Source organism: Punica granatum, chromosome 5, assembly GCF_007655135.1.
Source record: "Punica granatum isolate Tunisia-2019 chromosome 5, ASM765513v2, whole genome shotgun sequence".
Taxonomy (NCBI): domain Eukaryota; kingdom Viridiplantae; phylum Streptophyta; class Magnoliopsida; order Myrtales; family Lythraceae; genus Punica; species Punica granatum.
The window spans coordinates 13146620-13170909 of NC_045131.1; the positions used below are offsets into that span (position 1 = coordinate 13146620).

At 35.1% G+C, this 24290-nt stretch overlaps 2 protein-coding genes across 2 annotated transcripts; both read right to left on the reverse strand.

Moving 5' to 3' along the window:
* Positions 1-6: 6 nt before the first annotated feature.
* Positions 7-3747, reverse strand: LOC116207687 (chemocyanin-like). The gene is made up of 2 exons (XM_031540753.1): positions 3305-3747; positions 7-605 (listed from the first exon to the last, which is right to left on the reverse strand). The coding sequence occupies exons 1-2, from the start codon at positions 3510-3512 to the stop codon at positions 196-198; spliced, it is 618 nt and encodes a 205-aa protein (XP_031396613.1). The 5' UTR covers positions 3513-3747; the 3' UTR covers positions 7-195.
* A 3402-nt stretch (positions 3748-7149) lies between these two features.
* LOC116209307 (sugar transport protein 13-like) lies at positions 7150-10831 on the reverse strand. Its single transcript, XM_031542908.1, has 5 exons — positions 10543-10831; positions 9497-9819; positions 8862-8986; positions 8259-8550; positions 7150-8131 (listed from the first exon to the last, which is right to left on the reverse strand). Exons 1-5 carry the CDS (start codon positions 10673-10675, stop codon positions 7376-7378), a joined length of 1629 nt encoding a protein of 542 aa, XP_031398768.1. The 5' UTR covers positions 10676-10831; the 3' UTR covers positions 7150-7375.
* Between the last annotated feature and the right edge of the window lie 13459 nt (positions 10832-24290).

A 24290-nucleotide genomic window follows, 5' to 3' on the forward strand; every position in this document is an offset into this window, starting at 1 on the left:
GAGGGATAAAACGAAGATGGACCGACCCACTGGCATGACATCGATTATTATTCTAGTCAAGGACTCAAAACAAGACTGTATTGGCCAAACACAAGAAATTTCTAAGTACATTGTAACTTTGCTATACCGACATTATCATATGATCACGAGCATGCCAAAAGCCACCAAAATCACATGTACGAAACTCAACTCGCTTTAGACGAAAATAGAACTGTAAAACGCAAGGACAAGCACGATCGTCATTCCTAGGTTATAACAAGAACCGGCCCCAAAAGCACTAATAAGAGCGGATCCTGAGTTCGGAGAGGGACCCGGCACCCCGGATGCTGGAACGGTCGAGGAGTCTGTTGCCCCGGAGGAAGGGGCAGGAGCCCCCATAGGGCCGGCAGAAGACGCTCGGATCCGAGGCACGTTAATGTCGACCTTCTGCCCAACCTGGCAGTGGCCTGGGACCCCGCAGAAGAAGTGGTGGTGGCCGCGGGTGGTGATGGTGATCGAGTCATTGCCCGTGGTGTAGGTCGCCTTCGGGGATGTGGTGTTGCACGCCTTGTACTCAGCGTGCGTCACTTGCATCACGTTGTGGAACTGGGGGTTGTACTGGAAGACTGGGAAAAAAAGAGCATAAGGTTACATAAATGATTAACTTGATTGATCGATATGGTTAAGGAAGCAAATTCTCATACATAAATATAAACTATATATATACACGAAATGGAGGTGTGCGTGGGAGGCTGGTGGACCTAATACTAAAATAGAGAAAACAAAATAAAAAAAAGTACAAGAAATCCCACTATCATATATTGAAAATTGGTGACTAAAACGAGTGAGACAAGGGTTAATTTGAGTGTAAAAAGAACTAACTCATCATTCACGTGAAACCAAGACGCTCTGCGTTCGAGAAATTATATATCGGTAGAACCAACTAAAGTGATAATACCATGTAACCAAGGAATTTACAAAAACATAAGTGAACTCATCACTCAAAATCTATAAATATCTTTGAAATAATCAGTGCAGTTTACTTCACTTGTAAATGAATTACTAAAAGTTCTTATTAATTTACGTAAAATACGTATAATTTATATAAATAAATAATTCACTTAACATTAAGGTATTCTACTGTAAAATTGATTTACTTTTCATGTATAGTATAATCAATTTATTAAAGCGATTGTACCAGAGAACTTCTCACATGCACCCGAATCCCTTATTACATATACATAGACCTCTCTTAACAGTCAGGGACGGATGCAAATAATAAGATAATTTGATGGTAAAATATTAGGGGGGGGATAAGTGTAAGAAACATGCTTCAGAATTAAGAGAATATAATTGTAAAATTCTGTTGGGAGGAATCGGTCCATCCAAGCTTTAACAATCCAAGAAATAATTGCTGCTGTCTTTATTTGTTCCATCTAGAAAAGGTGGTGGGGAATGAGACAAGTTTTATATTATGTCGACTACATTTTTCCGCTGCGGGCACCAAACTAAGGACACACCCGTCCTTCCTTAAATCATACCATCTGTCGACTACCTTTTTGAGCATTCCACCAAATATATATATATATACACCTATGTCTATATGTCTATATATCTATATATATGAATGAATGATATAAAATGATGTTTAATGATCGAAGCGTGCACCCGATGTTTTGAAATTAAAAATAATGAAACCCCTACAGGCTTTTAAGCTTGGTTTGCTAGGCAAGGCTACATGCGACAACGTGACCCACCATCAATCGGTTTTATTATTATTATTATTATTATTATTTTCCTTTCGATTACAAACGAAATTTATGAATCAAGAATTAAATAATTAGGAAAAGAAAAACATAGGAATATGAAAATTCCCTTACGTAAAAATTGAACAAAGGTCCTCCTGATTCTAAATCAATGCATCGAACCCATTTTCCCATAATCAGGTGTAATTAATATAACTCGGGTATTTAAGGAAATCCAAAGTGTCTCCGTTTGGATTTAAAGAAATTTGATTTTAACTTTAACTTTAACTTTAACTCAACACACTGCACAATAAAAATACATATTTTTCAAGTTAAATTTATAATCACATTTCATTTGTCCATTTCCACAATCAAAATCAAAATTAAAATAACTTTAACTCTATCCAAACGGCTCCTTAGTCTCGAAAAAGAACGGTTCCTATGAATTGTCGAGCTAGTCAATGCATCCCATCAAGAAAGGTGCAGAGACCATTGGTCATTGGGTTTTGGTAACTCCAAGAGGGTCAAAGCCAAGTGAAATATTATGCTTAAAAAAAAAAAACCAAACGCGATTGGGAAATTGCATTCACAGTGCGTTTGCCTTGGTACAATCTAATATTGACTCGAACAATTTTTTAAAAAATTTTACGAAAACATTAAAAATTGATAAATCTTACTAAAAGATATATCTAATAATCGTTCTAACACTTACATATATTGAATACTTCTTGAATATTTTTAAATTACATTTTATATGAACGTGAGTGTGATTTTCTTTTTGGGTAGAGTTTTTACGGTAGAGTGAGTGAAATTCTTTGAATTAGTACTTTTATAATGATTATTGGCGTGAAATAACATCGCTCTTCAATGTGGCGTAGAAGGGAAGACTAATACATGGCCCTTCAATTTGATTGCTTGCTGCCAAAAAGTATGAAAAATAATGAATTCACGCTTTCCCTTTCTTGTAGATCGGAGCAGCCCACTACTTCATAAGAGATCTCCAATATGAAATTAAATTCTATTATAAAAAGAGAATAGTTTAGTGAATAAAATTTTTAAAAAAATCAAAGATTAGGGATATGAAGGAGGAAATATAATTACCCAAAAAAACGGAGGGTATATATTATATGATATGATACAATTTATTTATTTATTTATATTTAACCATCTCGTCCTTGTTATGCATGTCGGTCTCCTTGTCATTCTCCAAATCGAAAGTGACACTGATCAAGCAGTCAAAAGACCAAACTGAGACTCGACAGTCGACCGTCGACCATTCCATTATTATTTAACATGCTAAACCCACCCGGTATCGGTTCGGGAAGAGACTGTGACTTACCACGCTTGTCTATGGCGTCCTGCCCACACAGAATTAATTACATTGTCTATCGTCTCTCGTCAATCAATCAAACAATAAAGAGCTACACATAAGACTCACCGATTCTCTATTCACAAGATTCAAAATTAAAATCTTTTTTAATTAAAAAAACAGCTCCGGGCTAATTAAATCAATCCATACTGGTAACTAATGGAGTTTAATTAGAACAGAAGAGAGGGAGGGGAGTGGGGAGTGAACATACTGATGACATCACCAACTTGGAAGTTCTTGAGGGCAGCCCACTGCTTGTAGTTGACGTTGCCGATGGTCGTCCACCCGGCGGCGTCCCCAACTTTGTACACCGCCGCTTCCGTCAACGCCGGCAGCAACCCCAGAGCCACCGCCAGCACCACCACAGCTCCCACCATACCCGCTCTTTCTCTTCCTCCCCCGAACATCGAACCTGCCATGACGTTCGACGACACACCAGACTAGATCTCTCTCTGTGTATGTATATATGTCTGTGTGTGCATATATGGAGACTGCCAAAGCAGATTGATCAGCTCAGACAAGCTCTTACAAAAAGAGAGAGAGAGAGAGAGAGAGCGAGAGAGAGAGGTAGAGAGTGAGGATTTTATAAGACTGGCTCTGGCTCTGGCTCTGGCTCTGGCTGTGTCTGTGGAAGGATTTATTGACCACCAACCAAAACTCAAATCAACTCTGGTTTGTTTACGCGTGTGTGTTGGTTGGTTGAGAGTGTGGTGCGTTTGGAGGCGAGTTTATTTCTTTAACGGAAGAGTGAGCGCGCGGCTTTTTTGCCCCGATTTTGGTGAAGCAGCTTCTTTCTTTCATTCACTTACTTCCACGGCTTTGATAACGAAATTAAATTTAATTGAATTTAATTTGAAAAAATAAAGATAAAAGTAATTAAAAAAAGTATGCGAGAGAATCTAAAAAAAAAATAAAAAAGTAATGACTGCGTTATTGAATTGAGGAAAAAAATGTCAAAATTGAAAACAATATGTTCAATAGTTTAGAGAATTTTGTATTAAAAAATTAATTTAAATAATAGATAAGAAAAAGTATGAGAGAAAAATTAAACGATAAAAAAAGTAATGACTTGAATTGAGGGAAAAATAAAATAAAATAAAGTAAAATCAAATTTTGTTATCAAACATATACAATCGGTAAGCAACACATGATATACCTGAAAGTTCAATGAGTTCCAACTGATTCAAGTTTGAACTAAATTGCATTATTAAAAGGTAGCCTTGTTTGGCAAATAAATTTTTTTTAATTCTAATCCACTCCACTCCATTTCAACTATAAATAATTATATTTATTTGAAATTATAATGATTGTGTTGTTGAATTATGAAAAAATTAGAAAAAGTAATAAATAGTTAAAAGAGAATAATGATTGTATTGATAAATTGTGAAAAAAAGTAATGAATAGGTGAGAGAATTTAATATTAAAAATTGAATTGAATGATAGTTAAGATAAAAAAAATTTGAAGATGACTAAAGTAATAATTATGTTGATGAATTGAAAATAAGTGGAGTAGAGTTAAAAAAAATTTCATTTGCCAAACAAGGCCGAATCAATTGTAATTTTTCTCCATTCACAATACTCGGAATTAGGGATTCCTTAAAAGAAAACATGTGTCGACGAACTTGATGATGACGATGACAGAAATGTGGTAATTGCACTTTGCACCACCTCTATTTTCTAATCAAGCACGCTTTGCCCCCTCAAGTTTTCTGTGTTATAGTAGGATCGCTTTGCACCTCGATTTTGGTCACCTAGCTTATTATTGCCGTTTCTTGAAAAATCTAAAATATAAATGCTGAAGTCTGTACGCACTCGACACTCACTCACTCTTGAGTTGCTTTGTTATCCCTTAATTGGCTTCTATTCATGATTTAGACAACCGAAGCTGATCGAAGGCCATCACAATTGATCAAGGTTTGTTAGTTTGGTTGAAGCTCATCATCATGCAATTGCAGGGACGAACCGAGGATTTAGATTAACGGGGGATCTTTAAAGGGGTGCAAAATAATTTTTCTATGTTTGGGAGCGAATATAAAGAATTTCATCAAAATTTGAAAAACTATAAATAAATCTTCTTAAAGCACGAAAATTTTAAAGGGGTAACTGCCCCTCTCTACCTCACTCAGTCCATCTTTGATCATGTCCCAAATTGCTAGGGCTCTAAACTCTAGTCCCGTCCTACCCATTTTTGGGTTATAACAAGGTCAATGAGTAGCCAGTCACAGAATATGGGTAAATAAAAAGGCAAATAAGTTTATGTTTTGAGAATTGAACGTGAAATCTCACGGTTCAAAAAACACAGACATCTAATGCTACTGCACTATAATCCTTCTCAGGTCCTGCCGTACCAAATTAATTCCCCAATGCGCTTATTTAAAGCACACGTGGATCTGGTTTGGCCTCTCAGTCAACGTAGTAAGCGGACCCTATACAATAGCAAATTAAGGAGCAAATATTCGGTGAGTATTACTTGTCCACTTGCATATTTAATATTCAATCAAAATGCTTGAAAGTGAAAAATATATTCCACTTATAAGTTATAAGCATATTGATTGGTCCTCATAACACTCATCGAATATTTAGTCAAAATTAAAGGACAGAAAAGGAGTTATTGTGTCATTGTCAATCTGAATCTACATTCACTAAAACATCCTCACAATAAAATCCAACATGCAATGGGTTTTCAAAGCTTAACCACCGACCGGGAGCAACCCAAGGCGACACATATAATAGCTAGGTATACTTAATTATATGCATTCATTTTGATTGACAGTCTTCAAAGCAAAGGATGTTTAAGATTGGATCTTGCAGATATATTACTACATTCGTAATGGAAGGAACATATATTCTTTTACAGCAAAATTGCACCGATCGGTCCTCGTAAATCTCCATTTGGCCTTTTTACTTCCTGGACTAGAGAGTTTTCCATATCAGTCCCTAAATTTTGAATTCTAGGCATATTTTTTTTTAATCCTTCTGTTACATCTCCTGCTGTTGATGAATCTCATCAAAATACTTCGTTGGGGTATGGAGACCCCCATTAGGTGAATCTCATTAAAACCGTCCGAGTGCACTATATATGGACCATCGGCTAGGTAGGATCACGATATTACATGAATTATGAATGTTAACCATTATTAATATATCAAAAAGAAAACAAAGAGAAGAGAGACTATGCCTTGTGATGTAATGCCTCACTTAAAAATATTAATAAGAAAAAAAGATTAAAGTTTCAACAAGCGGCCGATTAAGTGGCAAGTATTATCAATTCTTATAAGTAGAACGACACAAATTTGATTCCAGGAGACACAAAACATTATTAAATGTTGATCTTCTACAATTGCGAGAATAATATTTTCACAATTTTCCCTCTAAAATGCACTTTAAGCTTGTCAAATTTGTGTGTTGCTTCCCTTCTACTCTCTCCTTTGTTGTTTGGTTAAACGTTTCCAAAAAAATGCATAGATCATCAAATTATGCATTGTTAATTGACTGGAATCAGGGCGTTCGCAAACCTCGCTGCAAATTAACTTAGCTAAAATACTGCCCTAGTTATTCGATTTCTTAGGATCATTTATATCTCATGTTGCGATGTTAAATCACTGTGCATAGATCACATAAAGCATGTGATTTCTCACGTAAAACCGAATCAAAGAAGTATACAACATTGCACTATGAATAGCTGTGTATCTCCACAGAGGAGCAAAATATATATGATTGTTTAAATACCGGTTCGAGTTCAATGTACGACATACTTCTTTATTCTAAGCGGTTGATGAAATTTGTTAAAAGAGAGAGTAAGTTATACTTTAAGGGCAAAATCACCAATGGATTCGGTGTTACACCAATATCCATTAGCAAAAATATAAATTGGTGATGTACATAAAGTTGGCTCACAGCCATAGGTAGTATCTTTCTTTCAGCCAAAGAAAGCTTTTTCGAATGGGAGGATTTGGTGTTGTTATATTGCTCTTGTCCAGGTAAAGAGATTTTGAGTTCGATATGATATTTAATGAATTATCCTCTCCAAACACAATTAAATCTGTACACTCGAAAAAAAAAATTACAAGCCAATAGATTTATATATAAAAAAAATTTAAAACTGTATTTTCATTTTTCGTTTTCCAGCATACCTTCAAAACCAACATGCATACAATATCCACAGTAACAAACTATATGGCTATAGCTATTCTCTATTCTAAGACATCAATGTTGGCATAAATCTCTGTTTTTTTTTTTTTCCCTTTTTCCTTTTTGGGACGGCGTTAATGTTGGGATTTATCTATAAGCCTACATCTATATTAAAATTCAATGTTGGAAGATTAATATTGCGCTCGGTCTTGTTCGATCTGTTCCCATTAACCTTGTTCGATCCGTTCCCGTTAACTGTCTCCTCGATGTAGACATTGTCATCATCCATGAACCTCTTCCAGTACCAGTGCTTCGTCCACACCCTCTCCGTGATCTCCTCTATCGGAATATTCTTCGTCTCTGGGAGGAGGAACAGCACGAAGAGTGACATGACGAAAACCCATCCCGAGAAGAACAGGAATATCCCGTACTTGAAGTGGCAGAGCATCGAGAGGAAGGCCTGCGCGATAATGAACGTGAAGAGGAAGTTGAAGCACACTGTTACACTCTGCCCCGCTGATCTTGTCTCCAAGGGGAATATCTCTGAAGGGACGAGCCAGCCGAGTGGACCCCACGACCATGCGAATGATGAGACGAACGTGCACACCAGGATGACCACGAAGATCGACAGCCCGTGGCTGAGGTTCTCGGAATGGTCTTTCACCTTGAACCCCAGTATGATTGCGATGGTGACCTGGGAGAGGAACATTTGGACGCCGGCCTCTAGCAGGAGCATTCGCCGACCGATTTTGTCCACCGCGTAGATGGACACGAAGGTGGAGACCAGATTGACTGCTCCTATTATGACAGCAGAGTATAGGGATGCATCATCGCCAAATCCGACAGTTTGGAACAGGACAGGGGCGTAGAACATGATGGCGTTGATGCCCGTACACTGCTGGAAGATCTGTTGTTCAATGACAAATTGTTAGTCCGACGTATCGATCAACTCCTTGCTATGTTTTATCAGGTCGAAATCACATTGCAGTGAAAGCAAGCGAAAAACTACTTATAGTTTGAAAAAGGAAACTGACCTGCATAGCACTTGCAATGACCAACTGAGGGCGGTTCCTCCTCTTCATGAGATTTCTGAATGGGTGCTTCACTTCTTGAGCAATGCGACTGGCCTCTACGAGCTCTAGAAATTCGGGTTCAATGTTATCGGTACCTCGAATCTTTCTGAGCACGGCTTTTCCTTCTTCATGGCGGCCACGCTCGATGAGACTATTGGGAGTCTCCTTTACGAAGATTGCCCCTGCAGTCAGGAGAACAGCAGGAATGCCGGCAAGCCCCAGCGAGAGCCTCCATCCCCAGCCTCCTTTAATCCTGTTTCAGCCACAAAATCCATCAGCAAATTAAAGGAGAAATTGGGAAGTAAAAATCTGTTAGCAGCCCCAGGATTAAAGATTATGTCCGATCATCTTAGCCCATATTTTCTCGTTTAGAACAAGGTTTTCTAAGCATAAATGCTTCTCCAGCTATGTTCCTGCTAGCTTTGGACTCAAACAGGCTGAATACTTCAACATCTATCAATAAACTTACAGAAGACAGACATTAAAACTTCTTCAAATTGATACTTTCCTCTTTTCCACATCAAGCGACAGAAAAGCTAACTACAGAAAGAGAATTGGACTTACTTGGCAGTTCCGTAATTGACGAGGTTGGCGAAAAGAATCCCAATGGTAACATTGAGCTGAAACAGAATGTTCAGTCCTCCACGTATTCTCGTGGGTGCGATTTCCGAAAGGAACAGCGGAACAGCCTGCATCCATTGTTTGCTTATTAGTTGCTCTTCAATAAAGCCAAAAACAGATGAGTTTCGGACCGACACGCTCTTAGACAAAATCTATATATTCCAAGTCCAAGTAGTAGACAAGTTATGTTGCATCTTACGTCAAGCCAAGCTAAGTTTATTCTTCACAAGTTAAGTAAGGTCCAAAAGCCTACTTAGGCGGTTGAAAATTCAGGTCATGACATGAGCAATTAGGAAATCTGTTCATCCCTCAAGGTTGGACCAGATAGATGGGACCAAAAAAGGAACAAAGAGTATCACGTTTTTCGACAGGAATAATCTTCGAAAAGGAAGGATGGAGACTTAAAGAAGTGGAGTTATTTGGATTTTTTTCTAGGTTGTTCCAAGTGAGATATCTCTATCATGTGATGCTTTTCCGGACCAAAAAAAAAAGCCCACAATCACATGGAAAAGAACAAATATTTTGATATATCCGTGCAAAAAGTTGATATTTTGCACCAATTAGAACAAACAGTATACCTGATTGGCGAAACCGACACCACAACCCAGTAGAATTCTTCCGATGATGAGCATTGCAAGGTCCTGAGCAGCTGAATTGAGAACCACACCAGCTATGAAGAAGATTCCGGCGATAAGCATGCTCGGTTTCCTGCCTAAGACTCGGGTGGTGTATGACGCAAAGAAAGTCGAGATTAACCCAGCAAGATAGAGCGACGATGTGAACAGCTGCAGGCCTTGATTATCGTACTGGCAGTAATTACTGTTGATTGTGGGATCCAGCTTTTTACGGTAGACGACCGGGAAGAACTTCTCCAAGAAATCAGGCATAGAAGTGACACCCCCTGTTCATTATCAAGATCAATCTGTTAATTAAGTTGCGCCCTGTCTCTCGGTATATATATCATAAAAGTAAGCAAATAGACTTTGCAAGTTACAGAGGAGCTAATTTCACGCCCTCTGTTCGTTCAACTACTAACGGCAAAATATTTTCCGTCGAGCAATATAATTCCTCAGTTGTTTGAGTCATCTTCTGCTTGCTCAAATCACCAAAGTCAAAACGGAGAGTATTCTCACACATTGAGAATTAGGTAAGTGTTGATTTTTATCAGATACTCAGTTGACAGTTCGACCTACGCCCTCGGAAATTAATAGCCCTTTATCCTCAACAACTACGCAGTGATTAACACTCCACTGTTCCGTGCAAGCAATATGCAAACGACCGACACATTCTCCGACTCTCTCTTTTGTCAACAAGCAGTTGCGACCGAATTCATCAGAGCTAGTACGGAAGGTCATTTCTGTAACAAAATCAGATGCTCCCATGGAACTTGGATTCTAATCAGTCAAGAGAGAGACTACATGCTTTGGTATTGCGATCAATTGCGAAGAAAGACGACCGATTGCTGATCAATCGAATTACTAAACTAACAGATGCAACCATACCAACGAGCTTCTTCTTCAAATTATCGAATAAAGAATCCAAGATTAAGAGCAGCTTCACGTATCACGCCATCAATATCAGAGCAGTGAAATTGAGATTCAGAAAAGGCTTTGGATAAACTTACCGGAAACGCCGACATCGTAGCCGAACATGAGTCCGCCGGTAGCAGCCATTATGCAGGAGATGACCACAATCGGAGTGATCTTAGCCTCGAACTCGGCTCCCGAGGGAGCCACCGCGAATCCTGCCGCAGGCATCTTCGGAACCTCAAACAGCAGAGGCTCTTCAACTCTTCAGCTGTGAAGCCAACCGGTTATGGATTTGAGCTCCTTTACCTCTCCGTTCAATGCACAGCTAAAGCTCCGCTCGTCGACACGAAGAAGAAGAAGAGTGTTTTGCTTAGGATTTTGAATCGTTTTGGAGCGAAGGGGTTTAAATAGACCTGGGGGAGGGGGTGGGATCGGATAAAGCGAGGGCTGTGGGCCACCACCAGCAGGATCTTGCCACGTGGCGATATAGATGGGGGAACGGTCCTGACGTCTGATCCTCTTTGACGGCTAGTAAGTCAACGAACGGCTCTTCCAAATTTTGGATAATTTCGTACTTTAATTTTCGGGCCTTATTACAGGCTTTATTTGAACTTGAATGTGAACCCGAGCTTATTTTCGTACCCATAGATAGAAATGCTTTTACTTTTCTCACCCGATCCTAGTTTTCCCAATTAAAGGAAAAAAAACACTTCTTAATTTATAAAATTGGATGAATTTTCATTAGATTGAAGCAATTGCCACGATAGGCCGTAAAATAATTCTTACGACATGTCATGTGGATATAATGTTCCGCAAATGTGAATAACTTGTATCGGAAGTTCTTTGTTTTTGTTTTTTTCTGTAGTTTCTAGTACGTTCAGACGTACAAGAGTCGTGCACGTGACAGAGAAGTTGAAAATATTAAAATAGTATAAATAAATATTAAAGGGGATTGACCAAGGTGGTTCGGTACCGATTCTCCTTAAATAAGACTTCAAACTCGAATTTTGCAAATTGAGTAAAATTATATTCGACGGATTTTTCCTTAGTAAGCTGATCACATTAGAGTCTGAATTAATCGAAACCATTCAACTTTTAATAACATGTAATGCGAAAGAAAGAAAAGGTATGGATGACTCAAGCACCCGAATTTCCAGCAATCCGTAAGAAGTGTGTGTGGTCAAGCGTATGGGTCATATGGAGGGGAGGGCGAGCATCAAAAGGATAAAGTATGATTCCACTCTTTTTTTTTGTTGTGTCTTTAAGACACGAAATATTTACTTGGTATTTGATAAGGGTAAATAATTAATTTAAAATGCTTTTAATTGAAAATTTTCACTTATAATGGTAGGGTATGAGTTAGAATTTATACAATATATTTAAGGACTTTTTAATATATATAAATGTTAGGAGAATTATGAAGCGCACCTTTTTAAAGAATTTAGCATTTTTAATACATACGTATTCCAAAACTGGACCAAAACATTGAATTAGTTACTTTGGGAGAGTATAAGTGGATAAGATGTGTTTATATTTCGTGGCTAATCCTAACTGTATATACCATATCCTAAATAGACCACCAAACATAGCAGAGATGAACTGATGAGGGTTCTAATTCGCCAATCATCGAGTTCGGTCCGGTTTTGGAAACTATGAGTAATAAGGAAAACCACACAGATGAATATTTATCGATAGTATAATGATGACTCATAGTTACATTTCAAAAAATAAGAAAGGGAAAAAAATTATTAAAAAGAAGAAAGATGTGACTGCGACGACTAATCTGTAACAACGCGCTTGAAACATCACGACATTATGTTTTATAGAATTCGAACATTTTCCCCACGTAGCCTACAAAAACAAATTGCAATTCAGCACATGTCATATATAAATATATATTAATAATTTATTTTTTCTCAAAAAAAAAAGCTATTGGTTTATGCAACAAATAAGACAATTAAAAATATCTGTGTGATATAATTATATGTGCGGACATATATATGCGTGCGTATATATCGTTTGAATTTGCAGCTAATAGATTTGATTATTCAATGACATTCACGATTTGACCTTGTGGTTGAAAAGTCGTCCAAGCTAGTTCGGTGTTCCTACTTCCATTCTTCATCAATATAAAGCCCCAATAGGCCAATCAATTAGATAAACACAGACGAAATGTTACATTAAATGTAACAATTAATAACAAAATCATGAACATCATTTAGAAGAAAAAAACAGAAAGAAAATACGATTTCTTTTCTTTTTTTTAAACATGAGTCTGAAATTCGCAGCTCATATAAATATCATCTTTTCTTTTTTTCAATATGATATTGTATTCGATTTTATATCGTATTGCAGTCTCACTCATCACTTTTTTTTCTCCATCATTTCGAGAAACGTGTTCAAGATGCTTCAATTACTTTCCCATCGCATTCTGTCGTTGGGCAATCCGGTGCCCGTTAGCAAATAGGATATATAAATTTGATTGTTGGCTGCACATATCAAATAAGATACTCCATGTATTTGGATGCACCTAGCTAGGTTGACCTAATCCGATGGAATGTCTAAAACAATGGAAGCATATCGAACCATCGGTATGAACACAACGGAAAATCCGCGATTTCTTTCCAATCGGATAAGATTCTTCAGGTCGAGCAAAAAGAAGATGGAGGCCGACACCGTTCGTGCTAAGATATCTCCTTTTATGAGCTTTTTTTCCCGTGAAAAAAAAGCAAAGACAAAATTGGGTGGAAAAAGAAGACTTATCCATGAAAGGGATTAGATTTTTCCACTTGCAAATGTTAATTCATGCATGCACAACTCTGTCATATCATATGTAAATTAGAACCACTGCTCTCTCTGTTCAATTTTTTTTTTAATAAAATATCCATAGGTACCAAAATCTGACTCAAAAAGGCAGATTGCTATGCAAATTCTTTTCAAAATTTGCTTTTTAATATTATATATATAAATATTATATGCGTGACTATATCTATATACTTGATGTAAGACCGATGTAGCGATTCAATACCTCATTAGTATGCGGGTCGCATTAAATAACATAAGGATGAGTAAATATCGTTCTTAAGGAATATTGTACCAAAAAAAATCATTAATAAAATTGTCAAAATCCTAAATGGAAATCAAACCAATCGAATTTTATGAGCTATGAAACTAGCAAAGGCAAAATAAACTAACAATCGAGAAGCACAAAGAGTTCACTTAACGACAGTCTATGATAATAAAAATTTAGGATCTCGACTTCCCTTGATACTTCATAAATTCTACCTACACTCTCCTTCCCAAATTCACGAACGAATGATTGTACTACCACGAGATTCGATGTTCTTTCCTAATTAAGTATTTTTCAAATTGCCTAGGAAAATATCTACTTTGACTAACGCCCTATATTTTTATTGGAATTGCAATAAAAAAAAAGGGCTTATGAAGTATCTATCTCGAATTACGTGTACCTGAAACACAAATCAACCTGATTATCCGATTAACCAGAATCAAAGGCTATTCGCATAATGTCTATGTCAACCTGAGTTCGTTGGGATTACTAAGTCAATGGAATTGGTGATTCGAGCAATCACACCATGGATGTGGAATAAATACATCGATTCATTAAGATCAAGAGAGTGTCATGAAATCAATCGACTAAACATATCGAAATCCTAGAAAATAAAATTAGTTCATACCTCAAAGAGTCGACATCTCAAGAGAACAGGAGATCGACATAATCGATCAAAAGGGAAGAGAATAGAAAAGTGAAATGAAATCCGGATGATCACGAATTTTCCGCAGAAAACCATCTTCACGAATCCTAATTCCCTCCTTGTTCTCCTCTTTATGTCGCCCAAGTCTATGTCGTGTGTTCCTCATCCTCCCCTCGCATTCGTTCAGCATAATCCTTGTAGATGCTATCTTCCTTAATTTAACCTCTCAACTTCCAAAAATATCTTTCCCTAATATACTGAAAAACATCCTCCTTCTTTATCACCTACTTTCTTCCTATCTTCAAAATCAAATCTACAAAAATATAGAATATCCATTTAAGGCCATTTGAACCCAAAACCTGATGAAAAGACTCCAGAAATTTGCTTCTTGCCCCAAACTGATTTGAGCCTTCAATGCTGCAACCTCCACATCTTGGAGATGCAACTCCGAGCAATCTGTCCATATGTTCCATATGGACGACCTTTTCTGCGATTTTTAAGTAAAAGCAGTTTTTTATGGCAAATTGTAAAATCATGATTTGATTTGAAATTGGCGGTACATCGTTTATGTACTTTCTTTTTATGCATGACTGTGTGGACAGTGGGACTTCGATCGCTAGATAACAATTCACTATGGCGAACAAAAGGCTCATCTTCGAGAAAAGGAAATGGCGAAACCAGTGAGGGAAATGTGGAGAGTACTTGGCACAAATATCAGTCAAGTTTCCCTCACCTATTTCGAATGATATGTATAGGCCGATAACTCACGGTGTCTCTTGCATAGATGCTATAGTTCATGTTATAGGTACAGTTCGGGGAAGTAGTCGATATAAAACCATAGAGGAAGAGATAAAAATGATTCTCGAGACCGACTCTCTTAAATACTTTCCTATTAACTAGTTAAGTCGTGATATATATTTGATGACAAGAGAGTAGGAGCTAGCTAGATCATTGGGTATGGCTATTATCTTCAGACTTTAATTTGATGCTATCTCATGCCTTAAAAGTACCTTTCTCGGTCTGAGATTCGTGCGTTGAGCGATGTCCTTGCGAAACAAAGCTATATGGACCAAGATCAGGTCAAATTCCTAGCTTGGCTTGCGGGACCTAATTCAGGCCAACTCACATGAAAACTCAGCAGGCTCCTGATTTCTCTCCCTCTCTCAATCGTATGGTTTTTGATGAGGTCGACTCATCGCGTGGGACCACGATTCTCGACATAGAAGGGTCCCTCCAACAGGTATGCATGAACTTGCAAGGATTAAAACGCCTCTTGGAGGAGTGGGGTGCTCTTGAAAACTCATTCCTTTCTGACATGGGACCGAGCAGTCTCGATACCCATCATAGCCTCCTCTGTGAGATAAGGGACTTGAGTTCGACTCTCAATGAAAGCACAGATACCAAGACTAAAATTGCAAACATGACACCTGGCCTCCTCGATCGATTTGCAGAGGGACCGCGTTTAATGTTTCACTATAATAATAACATAATTATAAAATGATAAATATAATAAAGGGATTTTTACTTAAAATGACTCATGATTTATCTATTTTGTCAAATCTATCATATGTTTTTATTTTGTCAAATATATCATATGGTTTACTTTTTGTATCAAATCTATCCCGGCGTTATCTTTTCCGTCGACATCTAACGACCGTGCCGACGTGGCACTTGGAGAGATAGTGGGCCACACTTTCCACTTGGACGCTACGTCAGTATGACCGTTAGATGTCGACGGAAAAGATAACGCCAAGACAGATTTGATACAAAAAGTAAATTATATAATAGATTTGACAAAAAAAACATATGATAAATTTTTAAAAAAGGTTAAACCATAGGTCATTTTAGGTAAATTCCCCTATAATATAAACCATCCATGTTATTTCGTTTTAATTTTCAATGATTAATCTTATAAAAACTCATTTAATTGTCATATTATATCCTACCCAATTACTCACGTGTATAATCATTTCTTCATATTTCCACGTGCAAATTTTTTTTTTATTTGTTCATATGCACCTTGAAAATTCTAAAAATGTGCTCTTTTTTGGAAATTGATTTTCATGTTGCACGTGCTTGGAAAGAGAGGAGAAAAACATATGGGGATTGTAATAAAATATATTAGAAAAGATTATAGGAATAAAAGTGAAAGATTGTACAGGTCCGAAGAAGTTTTTGAAAAAAAAGAAACTTGGGAAATAAAAAAAAAAAAACTAAGGACACTTGGCACAACATACTTTAATCCATCAGAAATAAGAATTTTAGGGCCCGTTTGTTTTGGGAATTAAAATAACTTTAATTTTAATTTTAACTTTAACTCAACACACTACATAACTTAAATACACATTTTTCAAGTCCAAAATTTGAACTTTAACTTTAACTCAACACACTACACAACAAAAATACACGTTTCCCAAGTCAAATTTATAATTTCAACTCATTTGTCATTTTCCACAATCAAAATCAAAGTTACTTTAACTCTGAATCCAAACGCACCGTTAGTTTATTTGAAGAGTTTGTGATAGTGTTGTTTAAAATTCTTTTATGAGGTTTGATTGGTATATTTGGGCGACACTAATAAGTGTAGGATCGAAATGGGAATAACCCATACCGCATATTAGGCATTTTTGGCATGCCCTTTTCTAATAATATTAAGTCATATTTCCCATCGATTTCACACATTTTGGCTCCCATTGTTGCGTCCTCTCTGTGCCGCAGATATAACCTTGCTCCAAAATCGGCCCTCGATGTACTCAGAGATTGTTCTCTCACGAAGACTATATGGATCAAGTTAGTGTCCCATACGTGTATGCTGAATTTTTTCAGTCAACTTCTTCGAGATTGGCTTTCCTCGAACCTTCGGGTTAGGAATTCGCCGAGATGGACTGGTATATTTGATGTTGGCTGGTGGTTGCTTTGGAGTTGGAGGGATAACGAGTTATTTCAAAATAATTTTAGAAGACCATCCGATGAAGCTGGATGTATCCTTCGCACTACTCATGGATTTAGCAGATCCAAGGATTTGGAGGACAAGGCCTCTCCATCTATGGTGAAATCCTAAAAATTTATTTGATGGACTAGACCAGATGAGGGTTGGTTCAAACTAAACACAGATGGAGCAGCCCTTGGTAATCCGGGTCTGGCAGGAGCGGGTGGTCTTATCAGGGATTCTAATGGCACTTGGCTAGAGGGTTTTATGCATAACATCAAGGTTGCTTTGTCTTCGATGTCCGAGCTATGGGGAGTATGTTCTGTTTGCAGGTTGCATGGTCTATGGGGTTCAAAAGCTGATTTTAGAAGTTAACTAAGCAGCCATCAAGGAACTTCTCATATACCGGTGAGGCAGGAGCACCTCTGCTTCGCCCTCTTCTTTCTTTGTCTCGCCATTTCATGGCAAGGGATTGGGAACTCATAGTGGTTGATACTTACAAGAAATGTAACTGTTGTGCGGACTGATTAACGTGAAGAGTTGTATCTTTGTTTTTGAGTTTTCACTTTTTGTGTTCGGTTTCTTATGGTCTAGGGCCTTTATTACTAGGCATTCTCTCAGGGGTCTCCATGCCCCATTATTATACCTTTTAGTTTATTTGGGCTTTTACCCTGTTATCTATTGAAAAAAAAAAGAATTACTTATAAATCATAAGGGTATGGTTGATTAGCGTCAAACTAAGTCTTCAGTGAATGAACTTCACCTACAGTCTATGTATTCGAAATTTACTAAAATAATTTGTGGTTCAGACTCAGATGACATATGAATAAGATTAGTCTCAATCAATAGACTGAGAATAACCGTAAATTTACTACAAAAAAGAAAAAGAAAAAAAGCTCTTATTGCCATGAGAAACGTTTCATAGTGAATCCAATAATTCCTCTGATAAGAAATACAAATTCAGTATCGGTAATCCCTTGGCAAGAATTATAAATTCCTTTTTCTTTTTCAAAATGAAATATAAAATCTCAATAATTGCCTACCAAGAGTATATATATACACATAAGCCAATATGGCATGGCCGATGTGCTTGCGAACCAAAGCTATACGGACCAAGAGGTCAAGTTCCTGGCTTGGCTTTGCGGGTCCTATTAGCTCAACCTAGATGAAAAATGATCAAGGCGTCCCCTTACACGTATCTATCATGCGCAAGCATAAGTTCATACCTCAGTTTCTCTTCCTCTCCATCCTATGGTTTTTGTGGTAATATACTCATTAGTCATTAAAGCATAGTTTATGTTTCTTTTGGTGATAATAACGGTTTTAAAGTTAATTGCATGACACAAATTTCTTCCTCTCCATCCTATGGTTTTTGTGGTAATGTACTCATTAGTCATATGTGTGTGTATTTGGTCCCTTTCTTCTAGATGTATTTTGACTAAGAGAATTAATTACTTCCAGGCTTATGCACTAAAAAAGTGCTTATCATATACTTTTCTATGAAACTTTTAGATTTTTCGGCGTAAACCCTAGTATTCGGAAGTTCAATTGAGCCCCAACTAATCCAGTCAAATAATTGTGGGTTTTAGATTCACAATAAGTAGTAAGATAAGGTAGGCCCACACAAAAATCAATTAGAAAAAGACTCGCAATAAAATTGTTAGGCAAATTAATGATGAAAAATGACCTCCTCGAATCGATCATTTCATGACCTAATTTTCCCTGTTATTGTAATCAGAGATCCACCTATTAGGTTCGGTTTGGCAAAAACACATTGGCAAGTTTATTTAACATCATAATAAATTTACCTTTTTTTTCTTTTTATTCATAATACAATGTTTACTTGCACGGAGCAATGACGATTGATCATCATCAAGTGTCTCGGGGAATTTTTTTCTTTCTTTCCTAAATAGAAACCATGCATATCTACGATATGGATATTAAACTATACGATAGATTTAGTATACTGATATCACTTATTGGCATCGGCTTGTTCTCAGTTTGTTGTTCGATAACGATGTCGGCCTGAAGCTATAACTAGCAGTTTGGTTATAGTTATTTGCTTTAAAGTTGACCGGTTAATTAAATGAGAGATTAATGTAGTGATATTCACTTTCAATCTGAAACCAATAAACGTCCATACGATTTAATATCTCTTTTATTATCCTACTATCTAACTCGGATTTCATATATTAGATTGAGGGGGTTCTTTTAAACGAACAAAACAGAAAGGACAACATAGTCAAATTGTATAATCTTATACGACAAGAGCAAACAATGGGACAATAATATTGTACAGAAGAGATGGATAAACGATGTTATTACAAAATGATGTATATAGATAAAAATAAAAAATAAAAAAATTGGAAGGATTTCTTTCTAATACTGACCTTACACAGTATCCTATTAAGAAAAACAAAGAATTTAGATGTATCGATTATCGCATCGAAATGGCATATATAGCAATTAAATATTGTACTGGCATGCTACCGAAAAATGAAAACAAATACCATAGAACAAAATCGTAATATGTAAACGGAGATGACATCGAACCTGTGTGATGTGCCAGGATGAGCTAGCCAGAGAATGAAAACGAATACATACCAACGTAAGTTGATTTAAATGGTTCGATGTTTGTTTACTTTAAAGAAAGTCTCGATCGTTTGAGTTTTCTGAATAAAAAAAATTCACGTCTAAGAGAGTTTTTGCCGTTAACGATCCGACTTTACTCGAAAACTACATTAATTGGATCCATTGAACTTTCATTCATTAGATGGTACAAATTAAATTGAAAAAAAAAATCACTTAGTAGTTAAAAATCATGAGCAATTAATCCGAGACGAAGCCCACTCTTCTGTTACTATTGGGCTTCCGCCAGAACTATCATATACAGTCTGAAGTCCATTATGAAATTCCCCCTTCTAACATCCTTGCTCATGTGTATGAGACTATGAGGTCTTATATTCATCTTACGATTTAACATGCTTGCTCTCACTAATTTTCACTTTAAACCGCGACATGGTGTAACTAAACATGATTCGCTAAATGGCATAATTAAAGGAAATAGAGCCATATGTTCGATTACTACGCAGCCTTCAGTTCTTCCTGATGTGTATGTTTTATAGTAAGTCGATGTGTGTACTCTATTTATGCGGAAACTCGACTACGTATTCATAACCTACAAAAGGTGCCGAGTTACAATAGATGAATATCGGTAGGCTAATTGGTTCTCCTTAGAACTCATAAAGAGTTTAAAGAAGGAGAAATTGAGGAATGATCATCCATCAATTTGACAAAAAATACACACGGCTATGCTATTTCGATCTCAATGTTCTAATTGATCCTGTAGGACACTTATTAAATTTCAGCAGAAGGCAAATGCAAATATAACGAGGAAGACTGCAGATAATATGACATGTGCAAAAATATATACGTATTAAGATACATTTATATTTATGGCCACTATTTCATAGTAACGTGGCCATTTGAGCTAGGGATTTAAAAAGAAAAAAAATAAGCAGGGAATTAATAATTGCCTAGAAATCCTCTGAGAAAATTAATAAGACGCTCAGTGTAATTTTTAATTGGAACAAAGAAATAACAAAACTTGATTTTACGTAGTTTAACTCAACTTACTTTTTCCTCAATTTAACAACAGTCATTGCTTTTTTATCTTTTTCTTCAAATTCTCTCAAACTTTTTATTATATATTATTTATATTAATTTTTTAATACTAAATTCTTTCAACTATTCAACATTTTTTCATCAATTCAACAACACAATCATTGTTTTTTTTATTTTTTTTCAAATTCTTTCACATATTTTTCTCAACTACTTTTATCTTTACCTCTTCAAATCAAGTTAAATCAAATATAATCAAACTACTTAGTTACCAAACGCTATGTTCCAATTGCAAGACATATTACACACACACAATTATTAAACATTCATGGAACAATGTATTTATACACTTTCACTAGTTTTTTTGTCCCATATGTTACACGAATTCATGTCCATATATCTCTATATCATTTTTATCGTAATTATTTATATTTTTAGACATGAATTATCTTATACAAAATAATAATAATTTTCAACTTTTAATTTTAATATAAATAAATCTTCAATAACTTTTTAATAAAACTTATCATAATAATAATAATTTATATTCAATTAATTTGCATCACATTTTTAAATTAACTGTTACTATAAATTTATCACATATATTAATTTTTGTAAATATAATATAAATTTATATTTATAAAATATTGTTTATAACATCCTTATCTTTATGTTTTATTTTTATTTTTTATCAATTTTATAGCATTGTTATAAATTTGTTCTTTTATACGATCGTGATAATTTTAGAAATTCTATATATCATCAATTTTTTGTAGTGTTTATATCATTTGATGTTCATTTTTAAAACATATGTGTGTATATATATATATATATATATATCCTTTCTTATAACAATTATTCTGATTTTTGAAATATATATTTGCTCTTTAACACAATAAAATATGTTGAAAGTTAATATGAAGTTTCATTCGATAATCAATTAATTAAATTAGACTAATTTTTGATGGTCTGATAAATATTTTTAACTAATGGTCTAAATGCATTATATATTTATCCAATCGATCAAAGTATAACATGCAAATTTTTATAGATATTCAAACAAAATTGGTTACATACTTTTTAAATACAAAATTTGATGACATTCATATTTCAGATAAATAGTGTTTATTTTTATATAACAATAAATATATTACAATAATTTTACCCTTATATAGAATATGCTCGAAGTTAATTTGAAGTTTCATTCTATAATCATTTAATAAAATTAGACTAATTTTCAATGGTTATACAAATATTTTCCAACTAACGGTCTCAATGCATTATATATTTATCTAATAATTGTAAAATATGCATGTTTTTTTATAGATATTCATACAAAACTGGTTACATATTTTATAAATACAAAACTTGATGACAATATTTATTTTTTATTACCAAAGTTCAATATATTACAGTAATTTCACCTCTATAATAATAAAAATTAGGTTAATATCTATTTAAATAATTAATTTTTAGTATACTTAATTGTCACTTAATTTTTGAATGGGCCTTAAGCCGAGAAGATATTGGGTTTTCATAATTGGACTTGATTTGATTAAATCAATTCTCTTAATTTTAAATATATTATTTAAATAATTTTTTCTATTAATGAGAGAGCATTTTTTACAATAGGATACAATTTAATTACATATCTATCTGTTGGCCTTTGCAATAAATATAATATATGGGCAAATTATTACACATAAGATATAAATGTAAGTTGACAAGAAGCTTGGCTGATATCCAAATATATAATTAATTTTTACCACAACTCAATCTAATTTTTTCTAAATGATTTCAAAAAGAATTCATCAAACAAATATATAATTAATAATTAATTTTTCTTATACAAAGGTGGGGAAATTGTCTTTGGTCCTGCTAGTATTGTGGGACCCGAAATAATCTAGGCTGATATAGCAAAGGTTCTATATCAAATTATCCCAACATCAACATAAAATTTAAAACCCTGGTAAGCATCGAGTTAAAGCCAACGCATGAAATTAATATCAATCGAGCTGAATCTCCTTACATTTTCTAACTCGAATGAGCATATGAGAAAACTCGTTTTCATAATATTGCGATCACAATTGCACCCTCAATATGTGGATTTAACCTTAAAGTGAAGCTCCTAGTTGGGCCTAATGAGGCTTTAGTTTAATTAATTGGGGCATGTTCGGGTCTAGATCCAGTTATGTTCATAATGATAGCTAGCAACCCCTTCTTTCTTTCTTTTTTTTCAATTTGTTATTTGGTGGTGTTCAAATCAGTTTGCACTCCTCGACTATTTCCATCAAGTCAAATATATGCCATCTATACTTGGCTTAAGAGATTCACAAATAAATTATGCGGCTTGATCCCTTTGGGATTTGAAGTTGATTGAGGGGTATGGACGCGACACTCACTTCACTAAAAGTCAAACCATTTGGGTTGATTAGTAATCTAATTTACGCGTCCGTATACATACATACATACATACATACATACATACATATATATATATATACACGCGCGAATATATGACATACATATGTATATGTATTTGTATATGTATATAAAATATAATTTTTTTTTTGCTATTTATTGGTCAACTTACGATTTGCTTGTATCCAATATTGGCAAAACCTTGGAGCCTAGAATACAACTAATAAAGAGTCATACACTTTAGGGCTTAATAAAAGTGGCTAATGACAAGCATCACTTGGGATCTTCTTCGTTAGATCCTAATCCAAACTTAGCAAGAAGTTAAAATTTTTAAAAAATTATGAAAATGAAAGTAAATTGAGAGCCACACTACAGAACAATTACCTTGCAAAGAAACTCTATTTATGTAAGAAAATCTTACATGATTCTTTTTTATGCGGATATCATGGAAAAACCAATAGTCCTTTAAATTTATATAAAATTATGGTCGAAATCTACGTACCTAGCGATCCATATACTCGTTTGGTAGAATTTTACGAGTATTTCTTTGTATCATGAAACATGTACTTTCTTCATGATATATAATCTTTGTATCATAAAAGTACTGGTATATAATACTATAGAAATCTTCTCCATATACTTTCTTCATCTAAATTTACTTTTCAACACTATAGAATAAAAATTTTCTTAATAATATTTATATATCTTACATCATAGCACATGAAAATATGAAGCAATTAAATTGCAACAAAAAGAGTGAAAAAGTTGAACGATGCGAGTAACTGATGTGCCATTATTGTTGCTTATTGTAGCAATTTAAAATGACATTTTCATCATTTGTGACTTTGGATTGTTTAAAATTTTATAGTAAGGGCTGATCGGTATCTAAGTCAGATTAATAAATTCATAATTGAAATAAGAATAACTCACAAAGCATATTGGGCTTTTTTGGCAAACTAATTCTTTCATGTACTTTATTAAGTCGCATTTCTCACTGATTTCGCACATTTTAAATAATTACTTATTACCTACAAGAATGTCATTCTAGTTAATCAAAATGAGTTTTTAATGGGAAAACTGTACTTGCAATATTTTAGGAGTTGAAAATCACTAATAAGATTTCGTGGTCAAAACCCAAGTGATGTCCAAACGAAAG

Excerpts from the sequence above, each read along its gene's own strand:
- LOC116207687 (XM_031540753.1), bottom strand. The coding sequence starts at position 3,512 with ATGGCAGGTTCGATGTTCGGGGGAGGAAGAGAAAGAGCGGGTATGGTG. Across the intron at positions 606-3,304 it reads CCAAGTTGGTGATGTCATCA|TCTTCCAGTACAACCCCCAG; the intron begins GTATGTTCACTC and ends TTTTTTTCCCAG.
- LOC116209307 (XM_031542908.1), bottom strand. The coding sequence starts at position 10,675 with ATGCCTGCGGCAGGATTCGCGGTGGCTCCCTCGGGAGCCGAGTTCGAG. Across the intron at positions 9,820-10,542 it reads CTACGATGTCGGCGTTTCCG|GGGGTGTCACTTCTATGCCT; the intron begins GTAAGTTTATCC and ends GATAATGAACAG. Across the intron at positions 8,132-8,258 it reads TCATTGCAAGTGCTATGCAG|ATCTTCCAGCAGTGTACGGG; the intron begins GTCAGTTTCCTT and ends ATTGAACAACAG.